This window comes from Mustela erminea, chromosome 17 (genome assembly GCF_009829155.1).
Source record: "Mustela erminea isolate mMusErm1 chromosome 17, mMusErm1.Pri, whole genome shotgun sequence".
In the NCBI taxonomy this organism is placed as follows: domain Eukaryota; kingdom Metazoa; phylum Chordata; class Mammalia; order Carnivora; family Mustelidae; genus Mustela; species Mustela erminea.
This window is the reverse complement of record NC_045630.1, coordinates 50,076,924-50,098,125: the sequence shown is the minus strand read 5'-3', so window position 1 is coordinate 50,098,125 and position 21,202 is coordinate 50,076,924. Positions and strand designations below refer to the sequence as shown.

Here is a 21,202-nt window from a genome sequence, read left to right as displayed (position 1 = left end):
ACCAACTACATGACTTTGGGCATTCATACCATCTCAGACTCAATTTGTTCTATTCAGCAAATATCTATTAAGTACCCCCTCTCTCTCTCTCTCTTTTTTTTTATTTTTTTTTATTTGTCAGCGAGAAAGAGAGTGAGCACAAGGAACAGCAGTAGGAGGAGGTAGAACAGCAGGCAGAGGCAGAAGCAGGCTCCCTGCTGAGCAAGAAGCCCTCTGTGGTCCTCAATCCCAGAACCCTGGGACCGTGACCTGAGGCAAAGGCAGACGCTTATCCTACTGAGCCACCCAGGCATCCCTAAGTACCCGCTCTGCATGAAAAGATGTATGTACAAGGGAGAGTTACTAGATTGTAGTAGAAAACATGTTGCTAGACATTCACATATAGGAAGTGAGAGGAAAAAGCCTTTTAAGTGTGACCTGTATTTTTGAGTGTCAAAAAGGGCATGGAAGGACACTAAGGCAATTGCTAACACTGGTTACTGCTATTAGAAATCAACTATAAAAAGGCCAAACATCAAAACACTGTACATATCACTAAAACAACAAAAATCCACTGAATAAAAGTGTCCCAAAATCCTCTGCACAGGGTGAATATCAAGTGGTGACACCTGTTTAAACCTTATGCTAAACACACAGTCTCTTTATATAAAGAAAACATAATATTCAACTCTTAGTACCTATCGTCTTATACACATTCAATATCTAATAGCCCCCTTATGTATACTCGATTTCAAATAATGTATGGTACAGGAAAGAGAAAGAAGCAGTGATTCAGGAGAGCTGGATTCCAATCCCAGCACTACCTTAAAATTCTTAACCTTGAGCAAGAACACAATGTCTTTGAGCCTCCCTTTCCTTGTGTATAAAATAAGGTTACTCCTCTGCTTCATCCAATCCACACAGTTCTTGTAAGGTATACATTACTAAACACTAAATATAAAGAATCCTCTAATGCAGACTTCCTGACATATGTTAAGTAAAAAGATGGGGGCAGGGTGAGGAAAGCTTTAAAAAGTTAACAAAATGCTGGTATTTCACAAATACCTTTTATGTGCCAAGCATGGTACTACCTCCTGGCAAGGACAGAAAATAATAAACTATTGTCACAACACTTAATACTATCACAACTAGGGGGGGCCCTGGGGGCTCAGTCAATAGATCCTCAGACTCTTTATGTCGGAGTCCTAAATTTCAGTCCCACACTGGGGGTAAACGAAAGAAAGGAAGACAGGCAGGAAAGAAGGGGGGGAGGAGAGGAGAAAGGATTTCACCACTAGTAGAAAACAAGTAGATACAATTCAAAGACAATGCAGCGAATTTACATATGAAATAATTTACATATCAAAGTTAAGATGTAGGAGAGACCACCGCTGTCTTGGCTGATCAGAGACACTTTCCATGGATAATTGAACTGGGTCGTAAACAGGCTGGCCATAGAATCTGTCATCCAAACCAGAACACACTGCTCCAAAGTGAAAGGAAGTACTAACATTAAAATATGTTTGAAATATTTATGTATTGACAAACACATTTGCATTATGATACTGGTGGCTTCATAAAACAGTTCTATTCAAAAACTAATTTCAAGAAATAGCTCTCTTAAAAATATCCTGGCACATTTCTCCCCAAAAAAAATACCATGGTAGGGTCCTCCCTGTCGCCAGTGCCTTAAATTTAAATTTAATGCTATCCTCCAACAGTTTTCACAATCTATCATACCCCAACCTAACCAAGTCTACCAGAAGTAAAGGCATGGTCCCGGCTTCTGTACCTCCTACCAAAAAATAGCACCAGGTATCTTCACTAATCATGTTATTCCATGTTATTTAGTTAGTGATGTGACCAAATAGGAAAAACTGGATTGTGGGCACTCAAGCACGCACTTCAAAAACAAGGACTAGACTCAACTATTTGGGAACCTCAAGTTGGAAAGTTGTTGACTTGTATTCCTAATGAGAGGGTTCTATTTTGGGGGCCCCAACAATTATAAGCAATATTTGTTTCTAGGGGTACCAGGTGCACTCTCATAAGTATACCTTTACTTTTTGTGTGAAACCAGTCATTAACTTGCTTCTCTCCTCAAAACAAGGTAACATGTACCTCAAGAGAAATCATAACTGACCTTGGCAAGGCAACTCTATATTGGCCCCCAAAGTCATTCAGATTTGTCTCAACTTCTGCGTCACAGTTGCGGATGATGGAATTCTGCAAGACTTCTTCCTTGCAAGTCCAGGAGGAGTCCATGCAATCACTAAAATCACTATATACCTAAGTTCATGCCTTAAGTAAGATGAAAAGTCAATACAAAAATTTAAGGAGAAAGCCACCTGCTTTCTAATGTAAACACTACAAGAGATAAACAGACTTGGTATCTATGGGTCAGGTCCGATTAATCAGAGCAGCTGAAGGAAAGGCAAGTTTGATACAGAAAACAAGAATGGATTTTGTTGGGAGACAACTTTCAGTGAGTTTCTCCTCTTTCTGCTTGTCTTCTGAAAGTTCTGGACTATCTTTTCAAGGATGTTATTTTGATAAACAGACATAAGACAGAGAGAGTACCTCCCCCTGGTGCAGAGATAAGACGTATTTTCTGTCCATAGAATATTCCTAACGGTAAAGGTTGATCAGGTTTGTTAGCAACCTCTTTAATTGGAAGTCCCCTAAGCTCAGGGTTCCTTAACTATCACAAAGATCCATGTGTGCAACATCCACCTGGATCCATCCTGACTCCCAAGGACCTGTAGGACAAGGGAACCAGTGCAAACATGAATCTCCAGCTGCTTACTGTGCCAACAATAATACAATTCTTTTTCTCTTTATCAATATATCAATACAATCTTTTATAAAACAGAGCCAGACTAACCCATTGGCTGGCAAATGGTAAAATATAATAGCATATATTTCTTAACAGACATCAGATTTTATCAAATGCTTTTTGTGTCTACTGAGATAATCATATAGTTTTTATTTAGCTTGTTAATATGGCAAATCACACTGAATCTTAAATGTTAAACCAACACTGAATTCCCAGGATAAATCCCAGTCAGGCATGATATACTGTCCACTTAATATATTATTAGATTTAATTTCCTAATATTTTGTTCAGAATTTTCGCATTTATGTTGATGATGGAGTTAGATCTATAGTTTACTTTCCTTATAATGTCTTTGGATTGGGAGTTAGGGTAATGATGGCCCTCAATGAATGAGATGGGAAATATTCCTTCTTCTCCATTTTTTGGGGGAAAAGTTTGTGTAGAATTGGTATTACTTAATCCTGAAGTATTTGAAATAATTTATCAGCAAAGAAATTTTGGCTATAGTTTTCATTGTGGCAAGATTTTAAGTTACAATTTTAATTTATTTAGTAAATATAAGGCTATACTGGTTATTCTTGTTTGAGCTTTGGTAACTTTTGTCTTTAAAGAAATATATACATTTCATCCAAGTTGTCAAATTATTGGCATAATGATGTTTAGAATACTCCATTATCTTTTTAATCTATAAAATCTATAGCAGTATCCTCTCTCTTACTCCAAATATTGGTCCTTTGTGTCTCCCTTTTTTTTTTTTTTTTTAAGATTTTATTTCTAAACAGTCTCTACACCCAACATGAGGGTCAAACTTACAAAGACAAGATTAAGAGTCACATGCTCTACCAACGGAGCCAACAAAGAGCCCCCTGCTCTTCTTTTTCTGATCAGGCTGACTAGAGGTTTATCCATTTCATTGATCTTTGAGAAACCAGCTTTTAGTTTCATTGATTTCCTCCACCATTTTTCTTTTTTGTTTCACTAATTTCAACTCTGATTTTATTTCCTTTCATCTGCTTACCTCAGGTTTCATTTGCTCTTCATTTTCTAGGTTCTTGAAATGGTTGGGGTCATTAAATTGTTGTAGGAAAAGTAAATGCAGTCCCTGTTATTCCATTTTGGCTGGGAATGGAAGTTTACAGCTTCTGTTTTTAATCAGTAGACCATCACTACTATTCTGGTGCATTTATGAATTATGTATGTACTGCACCAATTAAAACTGTAAATTCTGCTTGTACTCCATCAGTTTCTTAATAAGAACTTTGTTTGTCGGGGTGCTTGGGTGGCTCAGCTGGTTAAGTGGCTCACTCTTGGTTTCAGCTCAGGTCAGTATCTTGTGCTTGGGAGATTGAGCCCTGCATCTGTATGGGGTTCTGTGCTCAGTGTGGAGTCGGCTTGAGGATTCTCTCTCCTACCCCTCCCTCCCCATACCTGCACACATGCTGGAGAACTCTCTCAAAGAAACAAATTTAAAAAAAAGAAAAAGAAAAAAGAATATTGTTTTATCATGATGTTATAGTCTACTAAAATTTGTATTTATATATTCACTGACTCCACAATTTTTCCAGTGAAGAAACTTTCAAAATAAACTGACAATAGCTTTCATACACAATAAGATTATCTACTTTTTAAAAAATAAACTTCAAAAAGCTTTTTAAATCTATGAGTTAGGTAAGAGAAAAAAAAAGGAAATGATTGGAATAAAGTGATTTTCTCTTTGAGGTATCTGATGATGATATACAATTTGCATCATTTAACTTTTTGCAAACTTTTTCTGCCAATGTAGCCAATCTTTTAATAGCAATTTCTTCACTTTTCATATGGGCCAGTACAGAAGATGCATTTACATATCACTCTAATGCATGTCTTTTAATCATTTTCAATTTTAAGTTTTCTATACATATGGGACTAAAGCAATAACTGTTAATGGAGTGGATTTAAAAACAAACTTGCTTAGTACACTATTTCTTAAAGTTAACTTAAAATGTCATAATAGTTAAGGTTTTGAAGGTAAACCTGCAGACATCTCAAACTCATTACTCAAAAATGGATTCATTTTCTTGTCCATCAAGCTTGTTCATCAAGCTTCATCAGCCACTCAAGCTAGAACCCATGGAGTCATTTTCACCCTTTCCCTTACATCCGGTCAGCAGTCCTGTTGATTTAAATGGAGCAAAATTACTGCAACTGCCTCCTCCTCTTGACCCCGTAACTTTAGGTCAAGCTGATCACCGGACTCCAACCCTTTTATGAAACTGCTAGTTTCTCTCCCTTCATACCACTCCACCCTGCACACAACACCTAGTAAACCTTTTTTAATTACAAAAATGTCATTTTGGCATTCAAATATCTTTGGCAGTTAAGTCCCCAGGAAGTACAGGGCAATCCAAACTATACAACTCAGCATACAACCTGGCCTCAGTTTACTTTTCAGCTTCAGATTCAAACAGTTCTCTTTTGACTGTTACATTATTTGTTTTTTTGTGGGTTTTTTTTTTCTGTCGCTTTGCTAGCTGTTTCCTGTGGCATATACTTTAACATTACTACAGTTTATGTTTTTTCTTTGCTCTTCCATGACCTGTGTTCCCGTAACATTTTGTATATACTCTAACATAGGAATTAAAAATATTAGTTTGAGGGTCAGATCTTTCTAAGAGCAGTCGTGGTTTATTCACACTGAACATTCCCAGGCCATACCAGTGTGCCTGAGATACAGTAGGTAAACAACACATGCCTGATGAATTAGATTCGAAATATTCATCTATGCACAAGAGACAGTATCTATATCAAAGTTTAGTTTTCATCCCGAGTACAAGTTTTAACATAATAGCTAGAATTAATAATCTTGAAGAAATGTAGCAATTAAATAAAGCTACTGCCCAAAGAAAAGAATGGGAAGATGGACACAAAAGGATAAAAAGTCAAATATGCTGACTATTTAGGATGTAAGACAAGAAACATGGTCAGGAAAAAAAAAAAAAGCCCTGAGAAAAGCATGTGGCCTCTAGTCGAGAGCACCAGCTCAAGAAACCACACTTTACCGGAAGCCAAAAAACGAGCCGGGAGAAGAACTCGCCAAGTGGCTTGTCAGTCCCATGCAGTCGGCGTGTGCGAACGTCCGCGGGGCTACTCACACCCTCAAGGTGTTCTGCTCTGAGTAACCAGAATCTCGGGCTCCTGCAAGGCTTGGGCCATACGCACCCCACCGTCGAGCAGGTACACCCTAGCTTTTCCTGCAAGACTGCTGGCCTGAGAACGTGCACGCAGGCACACCTGCCGGGTAAAGGGAGCGCTCCCCGGGGCAGCGACCGTGGAGAGGGAAAGATACGTGCGTGAAGGGCGGGGGCGAGGAGCGCTCAAGTCAATTAACAAGTCCTTGAGTGCCGAGTCCTGAGGATACGACAGTGCACCAGACAGACAGGATCCCTGCCCTCGTGATGAAGCTCTCAAATTTAGGGCGGAAACGCGACCGCCCGAGACTGAGGAGGGGACGAGAGACCTCCGCGATGCAGGCTTCTGGAGTCTCCTCCCTTCGGACGCAAGGCGGCGGTGGCCGCAGAGAACCACTCCATGCCCAGCTTGGGCCTCCTCCCGTGACCCCCGGCCCAGGACGGTCCCTTGTCTCTCACCGAATCCTTTAATGAGCTCGGTGAAGACCCCGGGGTCGCTTTCCATGAGGCACCACTCCCCAGCATTGCCCGTCATGGCCCCGGCCACACACCGCCCCGCTCCACCTCAGGATCCGGCCGCCCCCCGCACCAGCTGCAGGCAGCCACTGATCTCGGCAAACCCGCCGCTGAGCTCGTCAACCCCACGTCACCCCGCCTACTTCCCGACAGCCTCCGGGCTCCGTCACCTGCAGCGCGACAGAGCGCGGGAGGACGCTCTAGCCACCCAGGAGACAGCGAAACTCTTCCTAGGCCGTGCAGGACCCGTAGCGGATTCGGAAGGGGCCGGGGCTTAAGAAGACAGGGCGGGGATTCAGCGCGCCGTGGGAGGCCACATCCGGGATCCTCGCCAGTCGGGGGCGGGGCCAAAGGAGAGGGGTGGGGCTCGTTCCCCCGGAGCCTAACCTGGAGGAGTCCCCGGCGGCAGTGGAGTTGGAGCAGTTAGCGCCCGTGGGGCTGTAGCATCTTCTTGTCGTCTCTCTTGAAGCGCAGGGCTTCTCCCGGTGGCGCTGTGGGTTCGGAGGGTCGGCCGCCAAGCGCAGGTGAGGAAACTGCGGGAGGCCGGCTGGGGCCCTTTGTGCGGTCTGGGCAGAGCCGGGGACGCGCAGGGTTTGGCTGGTCCTCCATGTCCGTCATCCAGCATCCCAGAGGCTGAGGCCGGGGCCAACGCTTGGCAAAACCCTCGTTCTCCCCCGCCCTGCCTCTGAGTCCTGCCGTTGCTGGAGAGCGGACCCAGCATCTCTGCGGGCACAACCTCGGTTGGCCCGGCTGGGACGCTTCCGAGGGTGGGCCCTTCCCAAACCCGGGAGCGCTCCGTCTTGTGCTTCCATAGCGTTCCACAGGCCAGCGTCCGGAGGGCCTGCTTTAGCTTTACTCCTCCTCTTCCTCCTCCTCCTCCCGCGGCTTCTGCGCGGAGAGGCGTTGCCCGGGATGTGGGGCTTGGAAAGAGGGATCTTTGTGGGAAGACAGAAGGCGAGTTTATCCTCGAGGGAATGGCAAGAGGAGAAATTCTGTAATTCGTGGGGATGATGGACAAGCGTAAGGGGATGCGATGCCTCAAAGAAAAGGAGGTTGAAAAACGTCGTGTTTTATTCTAAAAGCATTTGTAATGTTTCTGAGATGAAATGAGTTAATCCAAAAATGCCTGTTTTCGCTAAACCGTGAAATTGCCCTCATTCAGCCGGCTTTCGCAGAATACTGGTCTTAAGATTAAAATCTTCAGGAGTACGTGTATTTATGCATCCCTCCTTAAAGCTCTGAATTCCAAGAGAGGCCTTTGGATTCCAGAGAAAAATACTTTAGCAGACAAAACTGATTCCTTGCTCCTCAAACAGGTGACCTGTACCTCGGAGTTAGCGAGCACTGTGTTACGGACTCTGTGAAGCCACAAAATAAGCATGACAAATATTACTGAGAGAAACAACAGGACAGTTTGTATATTAGAACAAGCATGGCTATGGGGCGGCTGCCTGGCTCAGTCGGTAAAGCATGCAACTCTTGATTTCTGAATTGTAGGTTTCAGCCCCACATTGGACGAAGAGATTACTTTAAAAAGAAAAAAAAATCATGGCTGTATTATGGAGTAGAAATGAAAGTTTGCATCAGGTGTTTGATTTTTTATTTATTTATATATACTGTCTTGAAGTTTCAAAATAAAAAGAGGAGACTGGTTGGGGGGCATGGATTTCTGTTCATTATCTGTTCCGTTAAGTATACTAAATAGAAAAGTTTGTGAGGCACAAGAATCTAGATTTGTTTCCTTAATAAACCATTCCTAGAATGAGTGTCACTGGAGCCCAAAGCTGTTTGTGATCATTTGTGGTATATTTTAACCTATAGTACTACTGTGAACTTGAAAGTGCTTTCTGTGCGGAATAAGTACTCCTAACATTTGATACGCAGCTCAACATAGTGCCTGTTGTAGAAAGACCAAACTGAAAATTTAGCCCTTGACATAACCTAGAAGTAACCAGAAAGGAGGGTGAAAATTTCTTCAGTTGTGTTAACATTTAATCCCAACTTCAAGTGAAAATCCAGATTTCTAGGTCTTTGAGAAAAATGAGAAGATTAGGTAATAAAAGGTCCCTAATACATACAACCAGTTGGCTGAAAGTGTGTGGCTTCAGGATGGCATGCTGTCAAGTTTGCCACAGTTCCTCACCACTTTTTATTGCATCATTTGACTTGATCAGCTCAGGTACACTACCAGTCTGAATGATGTATTTATTTTAATTTGTGGCCCCAGTTTTTGCAGTATGGCTTCTTTTAAATTTTCTTGCACACTCATAGATGTGTATCAGCTTTGACTTCATTTAGAAAGGATTAAGCTGCAAAACCTGTTTGACCTCTTGGGATAAAAGCATTTTCCAAATAACAAATGATCAGGAGACTTTGGAAAGATACTCAGATGTGTACATTCAAGAAAAACAGGAACCCAAGAAAGAGTGTTAATACTCTTAAAATAAGATAACTATAAATGTTCTAATGAACACAAAGCAGAAAGAAGTGCTATTACATATTGTGTATTAATTACTGGCATTCACTGGTTTTTGCATTCAATATTAAGAGAGAAGTGGGCATTGTATAAAATGGCCACAACCAATTTCACATCGTGGCCATACCTTTAAAAATTCTGTCATCTATTTAATTCTTCCTAAATTTTCCCTAAACTTTACTGAAGTTTAAAACAACTTTAGCTCTGTTAAAGTCTTTGGAGTATTGTGCTTTAAGAGCACTGGATAGGACAGGCCGACCCAAAGAATTAACTATCTTTTTTTGTAGTTGCTGTTAATCTGGATTTACAACACTTGATTATTCAGGAGTGGATTAATTGATGACCAGGCTCTGACCTCATTCACTGCCCAAACTGCCTTCTAAATCACTGACAGTGGAGCTTGAGCTTTGAAGAGGGAGATGATGGGAGTTGGGAAAAGGGGAAATTAAGGTCCTGTATATGTCTGTGTGTAACTCAAGTTAGTTTCTAAAGATAAATATAAAAATACAGGGTTAAGGGGAGCCTGGGTGGCTCAGTCGTTTGGGTGACTACCTTCAGCTCGGGTCATGATCCTGAGGTCCTGGGATTGAGCCCCACATCAGGCTCCCTGCTCAGTAGGAAACTTGCATCTCCCTCTCCCACTCCCCTCTTTGTGTCTCCTCTCTCACTGTCTCCCTCTGTCAATTAAATATATAAAATATTAAAAAAAAAAAGTACAGGGTTAAATATCATTTGAATCTCTGTTTATTTATATAACTTCCCAGGTATATTTTAATATAGTCAATTTTTAGTTTTCATTATTTTAATTGATTTAATGACAGATTTTTTTTTTCCAAAGATTTTATTTATTTATTTGACAGAGAGAGATCACAAGCAGACAGAGAGGCAGGCAGAGAGAGAGAAGGAAGCAGGCTCCCGGCTGAGCAGAGAGCCCGATGCGGGGCTCGATCCCAGAACCCTGGGATCATGACCTGAGCCGAAGGCAGCGGCTTAACCCACTGAGCCACCCAGGCGCCCCATAATGACAGATTTTTGAGATAGAATTCCTATATCATGAAATTTGCTATTTTAAAGTATGCCCTGCAGTGACTTTCACTCACAGACTTGTGTTGATATAGGCAGACTGGGTCCATGGATCTAGAAGGAGTCCTACAGGACCAGCCAAGAGGGTCTTTGGCTTTAAAAAAGGATAGCAGTCAAACACCACCTGAGAGGAAGTGAGAGTAGAGTTTATTGCAGATATATAGAGAGGACAGATAGAGACATAGTATCTGCGAGACTTCAAAAGGAAAGGAGAGTGAGTCTCCTTTTGCTTGGAGTGTGGGGTTTTTATTGAGGATTGCGATCTGGTGTGCATGTCTTCTTACGCATCCAGAAACTGGTCAAAACAAGGACGAGGACTCAGGTGTCCTCCTTAAGTCACTTCGCCAGAAGGCTTGGTGTCAGGGTATCTACAGTCTGGTCTGCAAAATGTACATGACAAGCTTACCCTGTCACTCCTATCAAAACTGAATTAAGACACCACCTAACAATCACTCGGATGGCTACAATGAAAATGACAATAGTAAGTGTTAGGTAAGGATCTAGAGAGATTAGAACCCTCATACATTGCTAGTGGTAATGTAAAATGATGGATCATATGGTAATTTTATATTTGACATTTTGAAGAACTACCAGACTGTTCTCCAAAGTGGTAAGGGGTTTCTTTTTGGGAGTGGTGAAGATGTTCTGAAATTAGACAGCCGTGATGGTTACACTGAGATAGGGAAACTGAAGGGACTCCATGAAAGACTGCTTTTTTGTTCCTTTTCTGGCTTCTAATCTTGCCAGGACCTGTACCTCGACATTACACGTGTGCCTTATACTCCCCTTCTTGTAAGGGTCCAGCAGTTAATGATTTCTTTGGAGTACTCCAGCACAATTGATAGGAGTGACAGGGCACAACCCCTCAGGGTCGATAATTCCCTGGAATGACTCACATAACTCACTAAAAGCAGTACCCTTATGATTATGGTTTTAATATAAAGGATATGACTTAGGAACAGCCAAAGTCAAATGTAGTCCAAAGTCTAGAGGCAGGAGAAGGAATACCCTTGGTGTGGAATCCTGGCAGTTCATACTCCCAGGACATCAATTTGTTAACCAATTAGGAAGTGCTACTGAACTTTGATGTTCAGAGTTTGTATAAGGGATTTTATTACGAGGCATGATTATGATTGGTTGACTTTGTGGTTGAGCCCAATCTTGGGCCCTAACACCCCTCCTGGGAGTTTGACCTGGCCAAAAATTCCAACCAACTCTTTAATCAAATGATGAGTCTTTCAGGTGACCAGCCCCCATCCTGGATCCCAGCTTGAATCACCATATTAGCATAACAAAGACTCCTATCAATCTGCAAATTCCAAGGATTTTTGAAGCCCTGCCAAGAAACCAGCACAAAAACTAGATACTCTTTTATTATACCACTGTCTTATCACCCAGCCAGTTTTAAAGTTAATTTATATATTAGCACTGAGGGACGAGGAGAGTAGCTTAGAACTGCTGCCTTTCTGCTTTTCATATTTCACTTTACAAATTTGAATCTGGTAAATTTGCACAAACAAGTAAAGGGGCCATTCATGTGATCTGTCCCACTGTTTTAAGTTGCATCCTGGAAAGAATAGTCACAGAAGCATGTGAATAGCTGAGAATTTTTTTCCTGCAAAAATGCTGAAAGGGTAGGTCTTAGTGGTTGTCATTAACATATGCAAGGGTAAGAAAGATTCCTTTGATGAGGCACTGAGTAAGTAACTACATTTCTTACAACAGAGATTACAAGGATTACCTTCAGGGGTAGCTCTTAAGCATCTACCCTTGATTTAAAAGTTCATTTTTCTTCTTGCTCAACAAAAGATAGCTTGACTACCTAATATTAAATATATTAGGAAAACTTTCAAAAAGATACTGTTCTGCTCAGAAGACGTTTTTACTCTGGACTCATTACTTCCTCTGTAACTTTTTCATGTTTTATTTTTCTTGATTGTATATCCACTACCTGCATATAGTACATTTTTTCCTGGTTACAGAATTTATCTTAAAGGCTTGAATTACATTGTTAATTCCACACATTGAGTCTCATTTTTCTTAATATTTTATTTATTTATTTGATAGAGATCACAAGTAGGCAGAGAGGCAGGCAGAGAGAGAGGAGGAAGCAGGCTCCCTGTGGAGCAGAGAGCCCAGTGTGGGGGCTTGATCCAGGGACCTTGGGATCATGACCTTGATGAGGGAGCAGGAGACTGGCTGAAGACAGAGCAAGAGCTGGCGCCTTGCACCCCCTCTCCACTTGCCCCCCCCATATGTGTAGCATTCCTCAGGCACCCCTGACTGCCATAAAACGATAAATAGTTAACTTGCAGGGATCACAGTCCTGCAGAACAGGAATCTCCCTTGCTCTACAGATGTCCTAGCCATCTAAACAGGGAGGTTACCTTATCAACAGCACAAATTTCCAGAGACAAATAACTCTCAGTTCCTGAAGCCCTCATGTCTCCCTCCCCACCATAAACTGGAGGAGGCTGAGGTAGAAGGGAATGTAAATGATAGCAGGATCATAACACCCCACCAAGAATCTCCCAACTATCTTGATGTTAATGCCTGACCTAAAGACGACATTGATCAAGCCATAAGGGCAAGCCCCCCCCACCACCACCACCCCCTCCCCCCGCACCTTGTAGGCCCTCCTTAACATGTGAGAACTCTGTTGAAACCTCCCATGCCTTCTCCTCACCTTCCCCCAACCGCAAGGTATATAACCTGCCATCCCTCTCAACCTGGGACAGCAGCTCTTCCTGCCAACAGGTCCTGTCCCCGTGCTTTAATAAACCACCATTTTGCACCAAAGATGTCTCAAGAATTCTTTCTTGGTCATCGGCTCCGGACCTCAGCCCACCGAACCTCACCTAGGTTCTAGAACTTCATCAACCTGAGCTGAAGGCAGAGGCTTTAACCCACTGAGCCATCCAGGCGCCTCGAATCTTATTTTCAAAATAAATGTTTTACAAGGAAGAAAAACCAATCATACATGATTCTTAGATGGTTCAGAAAACCACTTTAATACTGCTTAGTTATCCTCAAGTATGTATTACTGATATGGTGTTCTAGGTTCAGGATACAAAACTAAACCAGATACCTGTGAAGGACCCCAGGTCAGAACTATAGTATAGCCTGTAAGTTTTAGCATTCTTTTTATAACCAGCTTATGCTAACTAAGAAACTGTGGCCAGCTGACCATAGATAAGGGAGTCAGCAAGCAGCATAACAGGATAACGAATAGCAAAAATCTGTGTTTAACCCAGCTGTTTCTGGCTTCTGTATAATAATGCTTCTAATGCTTTGCTAAGAAATGAAAAATTGCTTAAACCCTCGCTCGCTGTGTAATCAAATAAAGTTATACCCTTCCCCTGTTAAGAATTTCCCCTACTACTAAGTAAAATTGCTAAGGGTTGTCTCCCGTACCAAGGCCGGAGACGTGCGGTTCAGCACGTATACAGATAAAGGTTAGAAACGTGCAATTCAACACGTACCCTCTGCTGTACACTACCTGAACGGTGACTGGCCAGAATGTATGGTTGGTTTTAAAGGATTGACTACCTGTGTGTAGGCCTTGCTGTAATGCTTTGAAATTACTGGCTAGAAAAGTGAGGGCTCTGATGTAATGGACTGTAAAATTCTATATTAAGTCACTCCCGAAACAGATCCGGGCTCTCAGACACTGACCCATCCCTCGCGGATTTCGTGGTCAAGTGTCCCTGGGAGTCCGAGCATGCCCGAATAAAATCCTCTTGCTTATTGCATCCAGTGGTCTGTGAGTGCGTCCTTGGGTGCGGGTCCTCTAGGGTCTTTCACCTGCTCTTAAGGGAACTAATATTAGCTAGACATACTCACAAAAAATAATAACAAGGGAAAGAATTTGGAGGGGAGGGAATTTTGAGATTTGGATTGGGATATTTAAATCACACCTCTGGGGTTTTGGTCAGGAAAACTGTTGTATTAGCATAACCTGATAATTAAGTATCATTTTAGTATTATTCTTCTAACAAATATAACTAATAAGCAGGAATAGCCAGGTTAAAGTACCATCTAAGGGTATTTTTGTAAAAGCTTAGAGATGAAGCTAGCAATCCCAAATGCAGTAAAAAGGTCAAAATAAAAGAAAATTTTCTACTGGAATTAGCAATTAAGTAGTCCGTCTTTGAGAAGCATGTTGTTCTCAAATCTTTTTTTTTTTTTAATTAAAAGGCAGGTAAAAAACCATATTGAAAAGGGTAAGAATAAATAGCAGAAGCATCATCTGTTGCACGAGGACTTTCTGCCTATACTGCACTGGGTAGCTATAAATCAGTCCCTAATGACTAATATAATATGATCATTACACTTTAACACCTGAGGTCTAGGCCAGCTCTAACATTGACTACTTTACACCAGAGCTTTATTTGAACTATGATGCTGATTATTTCCAACCCAATTCAAATCATCCCTCCCCTCCCCAGTCACCTTCAAAATGTGAGGCTCTCCATTCTCCCATGCATTTATACCCACCCCATTCTCATTCTGAGACCCAACCTCATTGTTCCCTTGCATACCGGACTACCCACATTAGGAACTTCCTTAATTTCCTTACTCTTCTCTCTTTTCTCTAACCCCTCTTCACCCTTACTGAAGGAGGGATCTCTTTTGCTGTCAATAGGCCATTCTCAACCTGGATGCTCTAAAGCTCATTCTATTCCACCTTTAGTGATCAGTTATATCCTTTCTCTGCTGCCTTCCACTCTCCAGTTTGAATCATTCAACCTCAGCCTCAGTGTCCTCTCATCTAGAAGGATAAAAAGATTTTTCTTTGTGTTCTCATCTTCTCTGTTGCCATCCCTTTCTGCAAAAGAGTAGTCCACCTGTGAAGTCTCCCTCACTGCATACTCCTAATCTCACCGTAATCAGGCTCTTTCTTGCAGAACTCTACTACAGTTGCCCTTCCTCATCACTACTGTTTGCTAAATCCGGTGGTCATTTTCCCAAATTATTTTACTTAATTTCTGAGCATTTGACATTGCCAGCCCTGACTCCTTGAAATCCTCTTCCCTATGGTCCATGATACTGCTGTTCGGCTATGCACCCCTCTTTCACCCCTCTTTCTCTCTCTTCTTTGAAGGGCCTCTTCTCCCTAGCTCTTTTTTTTTTTTTTTTTTTTTAAAGATTTTATTTATTTATTTTTGAGAAAGAGGGAGAGAACAGGAGCAGCAGGGAAGGAGAAGCAGACTCTGCTGAGCAGGGAGCAGGATGTGGCGCTCCATCCCAGGACCCCGAGATCATGACCTGAGCTGAAGGCAGACATCCAACCAACTGAACCACCCAGGCGCCCCTTTCCCTAGCTCTTAATTATTAATATTCACCAGGATTCCATCTTAAATTAAGGCTTACCCACAATATATAAATATGTTCAAACTTGTATCATCCTCAAAACAAAATTTCTTTTACCTTGTGTTGCTCTTTAAGCTACTGCCTTATCTGTCATTTCTTTACAGCTATGCCAGTATACTTAGTTCCTTTTCTAAAATGTAAAGACAGCAAGATTTCAGAAATCCCTTTCTGGAACACATTCCCCCAAGGTTAATATACCAGTTTCTCAGTTTGCCTTCTCTGCACAAGTCGTCTTCTATTATTGAGACAGCATTTTATTCTCCTCTGCTGACTCATAGTACTTTTTTATTAGAGTGCTTATATACAGTTTGCTTTTTATATGTATATATTTCTACCTCACCAACAGAATATGGTTTTTCTTTTTTCTTTCTTTTTTTTTTTTTTTTTTTTTAAGATTTTGTTTGTTTATTTGACTGAGATCACAACCAGGCAGAGGCAGGGAGAGAGAGGAAGGGAAGCAGGCTCCCCACTGAGCAGAGAGCCCACCCGACCCGGGTTCGATTCTAGGACCCTGAAATCATAATCATGACCTGAGCCAAAGGCAGATGCTTTAACCCACTGAGCCGTCTAAAACCATATTCTAGATGAAAAACCAGAATATGGTTTTTCTAAGGGCAAGAAAAAATGGGGAGGGGGGGTACTTTAAAAAAAAATCATTTTAATTGAACAGGAATCTCTTTAATGTCTTACACATAATATGCAGTAAATCCTGGTTAAGTTTTTGTTGTTGTTTGTATTGTTTTGTTTGTCATGGGGAGAAGCCTAGTGCAGTGCACTTTAATGGTATAGCCATGAGACTTGGGGCACCTGGATAAGCAGCTCTACTGTAGTAAGAGTAGCAGTGGGCTGATAAAGTAGTGGACAGTTGCGGTTGCTCCATTAGGAGGATAAAAAGGGACATTGCTGTCGTGCAGCTAGTTCTAGTAGCTTTAGCAGTAATGGAAGGAAGAAAGTACAGGTAATTACAGATCACATTAGCTATAAATGAGCATAGTTGATAGGATTTTAATCAGTTATGATGCTCTCAACCATGCTCTCAAAATTTATAAAAGGCTTAAACAATAATTAGGATACATTTGTGATACATTATGAAATTTGTAACTGAGGCACTGCCAGGTAGCTCAGTGATACCAGAGACCCAGATTCTTTTCTAAATTTTTTTTCAGTTCTACCGTCCTTATAAATTAGTGTGTTTTCTTAAACTGACTTTCCCATTGCCTCTAGCCCACCTCTCCAAGCATCACTTCTACATGAGTGTCTGAAGGTAGAAAGGGAGCTTTCCTTTTTGAGAGCCTAAGCCCACTTTGAAGAGTAAAGAAAACCTCAGAAGTGTTCTCTGTAGACTTAATCATGTCACAGTAGCCAGTTGTATGCCCTTACCTGTACGTGTCACATGGCCAAACACATTCATCCCTTAGGACTGGAGAAATGGCTAGCCTCCCCTGAAGGAGTTTATTGCCTGGGAAAAGGGGAAGGGAAGGAATGGATGTTGCATACACTACCAAAACTGTGTACACAATTATTCTGAGAGGAAAGGTAGAAAGATCTTTTTAGCCTCAGCGACCACAGCTGCCCTCCCTACCCCATTGATTCTCTTTCTAAGGCCTCCAGACCTTAAGCCGAGCTGCCTGCTTAGTCTCTGAAGCAAGGAACTAGACCTCAAAAATGTAACCTAATTGTTGCTTCTGGTTATCATGCTACCACTTAATGAGTTTAAAAAATACTCTTTAAGTTAAAAGGTTGTGTAACAGGGGCACCTGGGTGGTTCAGTCCATTAGGCATCTGACTTCAGCTCAGACTCTGATCTCTGAGTTCTGAGATCCAGCCCTGAGCAGCAGGCTCCCACTCAGTGGGGAGACTTCCTCTTCCTCTGTCCCTCTGCCCCTCTCCCCTGCGAGTGCAAGGGGGGTGGGGAGGGCGCTAGTTCTCTTTCTCTCTCAAATACATAAATAAATAAATGAATCTTTCTTAAAAATCAAAAGTTTTGTAGCAGATTTCAAAAAGCATAGATAAATGTTTTCAGAAATAAAAATGTCTTCCTTTTTATAATTTTACTGTTCTTTCTAGCTATAATAACATTTTGCTTTTTTGCTTTTTATAGGTTTCCTAAAAGAAAAATGGAGGAATCAGTCAACCAAATGCAACCACTGAATGAGAAACAGATAACCAATTCTGAAGATGGATATGTATGGCAAGTTACTGATATGAATCGACTACACCGGTTCTTATGTTTTGGTTCTGAAGGTGGGACTTACTATATCAAAGAACAGAAGTTGGGCCTTGAAAATGCTGAAGCTTTAATTAGACTGATTGAAGATGGAAGAGGATGTGAAGTGATCCAGGAGATAAAGTCATTTAGTCAAGAAGGCAGAACCGCAAAGCAAGAGCCTATGCTCTTTGCACTTGCCATTTGTTCTCAGTGTTCCGACATAAGCACAAAACAGGCAGCATTTAAAGCTGTTTCTGAAGTTTGTCGCATTCCTACACATCTCTTTACTTTTATCCAGTTTAAGAAAGATCTGAAGGAAAGCATGAAATGTGGCATGTGGGGTCGTGCCCTCCGGAAGGCTATAGCAGACTGGTACAATGAAAAGGGGGGCATGGCCCTTGCTCTGGCAGTTACAAAGTATAAACAAAGAAATGGCTGGTCTCACAAAGATCTGTTAAGACTGTCACATCTTAAACCTTCCAGTGAAGGTAAGTAAGTATAAGATTTTTGGGTCGGGGGAGGTTGCAGATACCTGGTAAACAACAAATTTTTATTTGACATAAGATAATTGTGTAATATCTTCTAGAAATAGCCATTCAGTCTCAAAACACATTGGTTGACTAATTCAGACGCGTAATGCCAACCTGGAATTAAAACCCTACCACAGACAATCCAGAAATTACTATTCAAGAATCAAATGACAGATTTACAGATTTAATATTCTAAATCTCAGAATGTCACTGTGCTAACTAGAATGTTTACCCAAGTAAATATGGCTTATGAAAGCAGTATGGACATGGTTAAAGTTGTAGTAAGCAATGGTTAAAGTTGTAGTAAGCAAAACAGCTCCTAGCCAGTAGGTGGCAGATAGATAGACAGGCTACAGTGTTGTAGTCCCTTACGATTTTTTTCCCTCCCTGTCTTCCTAGGATATATGTTCCATGGAACCTAAAGGCTACCTGAAATAGTGCTGAACTTAACAATTCAGGATGTTAATTGTCTCCAAGCAGTCAGCCAGGCCAGGGAACATGGTAACTTGGGGCAGTTTTTCTGTGTCTGCGGGAAGATTTCTGAGAAGTTAGTTGGATGTATGATAATTACTCAGTCCCTCTTAGAAGGGAAATAAGAAAAAAAATTTGGGCAAGAATAATTGTAAAGTATGAACTTCCACAGCATTTCTAAAATTTGCTCTTTTTTAATACCAGAAGTAAAACTTGAAAAGACAGCTCCTCATTAATTTCTAATTTATCCATTTTATTATGAATGGACTTTTTAAAATGAAATTTAAACAGTGAATTATTGCAAATATTTATATAAACCCATTTGTATTTTGTTTTTTTATTAGAAATTATATGTTTGTTTTAAAATAGCTGGATAATACATAAAAATATAATGCAGAAAGTAGGAGTCCTGCCCTTCAAAAGAAATCACTGTATGTGTTGTGTATTACTCCTAAACATACACTGTGTTGGTTTTTTTTTTTTTAAGATTTTATTTGATAGAGACACAGGGAGAAAGGGAGTACAAGCAGAGGGAATGGGAGAGGGAGAAGCAGGCTCCCCACTGATCAGGGAGCCCAATGCAGGGCTTGATCCCAGGACGCTGGGATCATGACCTGAGCCAAAGGCAGATGCTTAACAACTGAGCAACCCAGGCGCCCCCATACACTGTTTTATTCACCATTGTATAAATATACTATAATTTATTTAGCTAGTCTCTTACTGATGACAGTAAAATAGTTTCTGGTTTCTTAATCTATTACAAAAATACTACAGTGAAAAAACTTGCATAATGTAAATATTTATATAATGGGTAAACCCACAAACAGTATTTAGAAGTGGCCGGTTTCCCCGCATTAAACAATGACCGTTACGAGTGGTTTTTTTTTTTTTAAGTCTCTGCCAATAGGATAGGTGAGAAATTATCTTACTGAATTTGTGGGCAAAAGTTCATCTTCTCATATACTGCTGATTATTTTTAATTTTTTTGTGGTGTATATTATATCTTTGTCCTTTTTTCCATTGAGTTGCTATTCTTAATATTGATTGTCACCATTCATTCATTCAGCAAATATTTATTGAGCACCAAATGGATGGGCACTGTTCTAAGAACCCGGGACACATAGGAATTTATAGCTTCATATTATATAGATCTCATGCACGTTCTCCCTTTTTTTCTTTTGTCTTTCATTTTTTTTGATGGGGGTTTCTGGCATATTGAAGTTTGGAATTCTAATGCAATGAAACTTGCCTGTTTTTCTTCATAGATTTTTGTTTTATGTTAGGTGTTAGAATGGCCTTCGCCAACCTAAGGTCATAAAAATATTTACCTGTAGTTTTTTCCCTAACATATTCATGCTTTTAATTTTTTTAATTTTTAACCAACTGAGCCACCCAGGCGCCCCTTTTTTTTTTTTTAATTTTTAAATCTTTAATTCAGTATAAGAAGAGTGTAGGGATCCAGCTTTGTCTACTGAGATACCACATGGTGGTGTGTACCTAAGTGCTAGTTCTAGGTGGAAAAACTAGTTTCTGAATTTGTGCAAATAGTTCTGGGTTTTGAATTCTTGGTCTATGAAATGAATTAGTAGATGTTCCCTAAACTTACTCCCACAGACAGTATTGCTTAATTCTAAATTTTTTTGAAAGAAAAACTCCTATTTAACATCTTTTAATAATATCAAGTATGTTCAGGCATAAGAGATTCCTAGGCTTCTCAACATGAAAAGAATTCAGAAAAAACTCCGAGCTTCCAGAAATGTAATAATTTTTTTAGAGATTTTACTTTTTTGACAGAGGGAGACATAGCAAGAGAGGGAACACAAGCAGGGTAAGTGGAAGAGAAAGAAGCAGGCTTCCCGCTGAGCAGGGAGCTCAGTGCCATGCAGGACCCTGGGATCATGACGGGAGCGTAAGGCAGACACTTAACAACTGAGCCACCCAGGCACCCCCAAATAAATAATATTATTTTAATACCTTAACTGAAACATGTATTTGAAACAGATAAAACACGTCAAAATGTAACTTAATTAATCAGGTATTTATTTTATACTTACTGTGTAGCCAACATAGAACTTAAGTAGAATAAAAATAATAATAAGCCTGCCTTTAAGGAAGCTATATTTTATTTGGGAAAAACAAAATAGAAGACATGCTCAAATATGAAATATTTAGTAATTTAAAACAGTATAAGATTTTGTACTAAAATCTGGATGTCTACAAGAGTTACAGTACTTTAGAAGTCCCTACATACTAGTATTGACTTTTCATCAAATTATCCAGAGTCCAAAGATAACACATAGGTTCAGTCTGCCTTAAAGATGGATTTTATTGGCCTGCACAATATTTTAGGGGAAAAAAATGAATTCTTTGCTAAAGTCATTTTAAAAAAAATCAGAAGACATCAAATAAAAATACTTATTCTGGCTTCTTTTGAAAGTACTTTTTTTGGCACCACTAAGTCAAAACTTCACTAAAACATTAGTAGGTACTCTAGTTCGTTCTATCATCTTAACCATTCTCTATTATATGACCTGTTCCATTTATTTATTTTACCAGCATTTA

At 40.6% G+C, this 21,202-nt stretch overlaps 2 protein-coding genes across 7 annotated transcripts in view; one reads left to right on the top strand and one right to left on the bottom strand.

Moving 5' to 3' along the window:
• Positions 1-7,572, bottom strand: part of UCHL5 (ubiquitin C-terminal hydrolase L5) — a 43,634-nt gene extending 36,062 nt beyond the window's left edge. For 2 of the 5 annotated variants that reach the window (XM_032317534.1, XM_032317535.1), the window contains exon 1: positions 6,442-6,644. In XM_032317534.1, the coding sequence (XP_032173425.1) occupies positions 6,442-6,517 (76 nt within the window). In that variant the 5' untranslated portion in view covers positions 6,518-6,644. Of the gene's footprint in view, positions 1-6,441; positions 6,645-6,885 lie in introns of those variants that run through there. The other 3 variants (XM_032317533.1, XM_032317532.1, XM_032317536.1) reach the window with 3 other exon arrangements.
• Positions 6,912-21,202, top strand: part of RO60 (Ro60, Y RNA binding protein) — a 28,079-nt gene continuing 13,788 nt past the window's right edge. The window contains exons 1-2 of one of the 2 annotated variants that reach the window (XM_032317530.1): positions 6,912-7,022; positions 17,532-18,127. In XM_032317530.1, the coding sequence (XP_032173421.1) occupies positions 17,548-18,127 (580 nt within the window). In that variant the 5' untranslated portion in view covers positions 6,912-7,022; positions 17,532-17,547. Of the gene's footprint in view, positions 7,023-17,531; positions 18,128-18,592; positions 18,671-21,202 lie in introns of those variants that run through there. The other variant, XM_032317531.1, reaches the window with a different exon arrangement.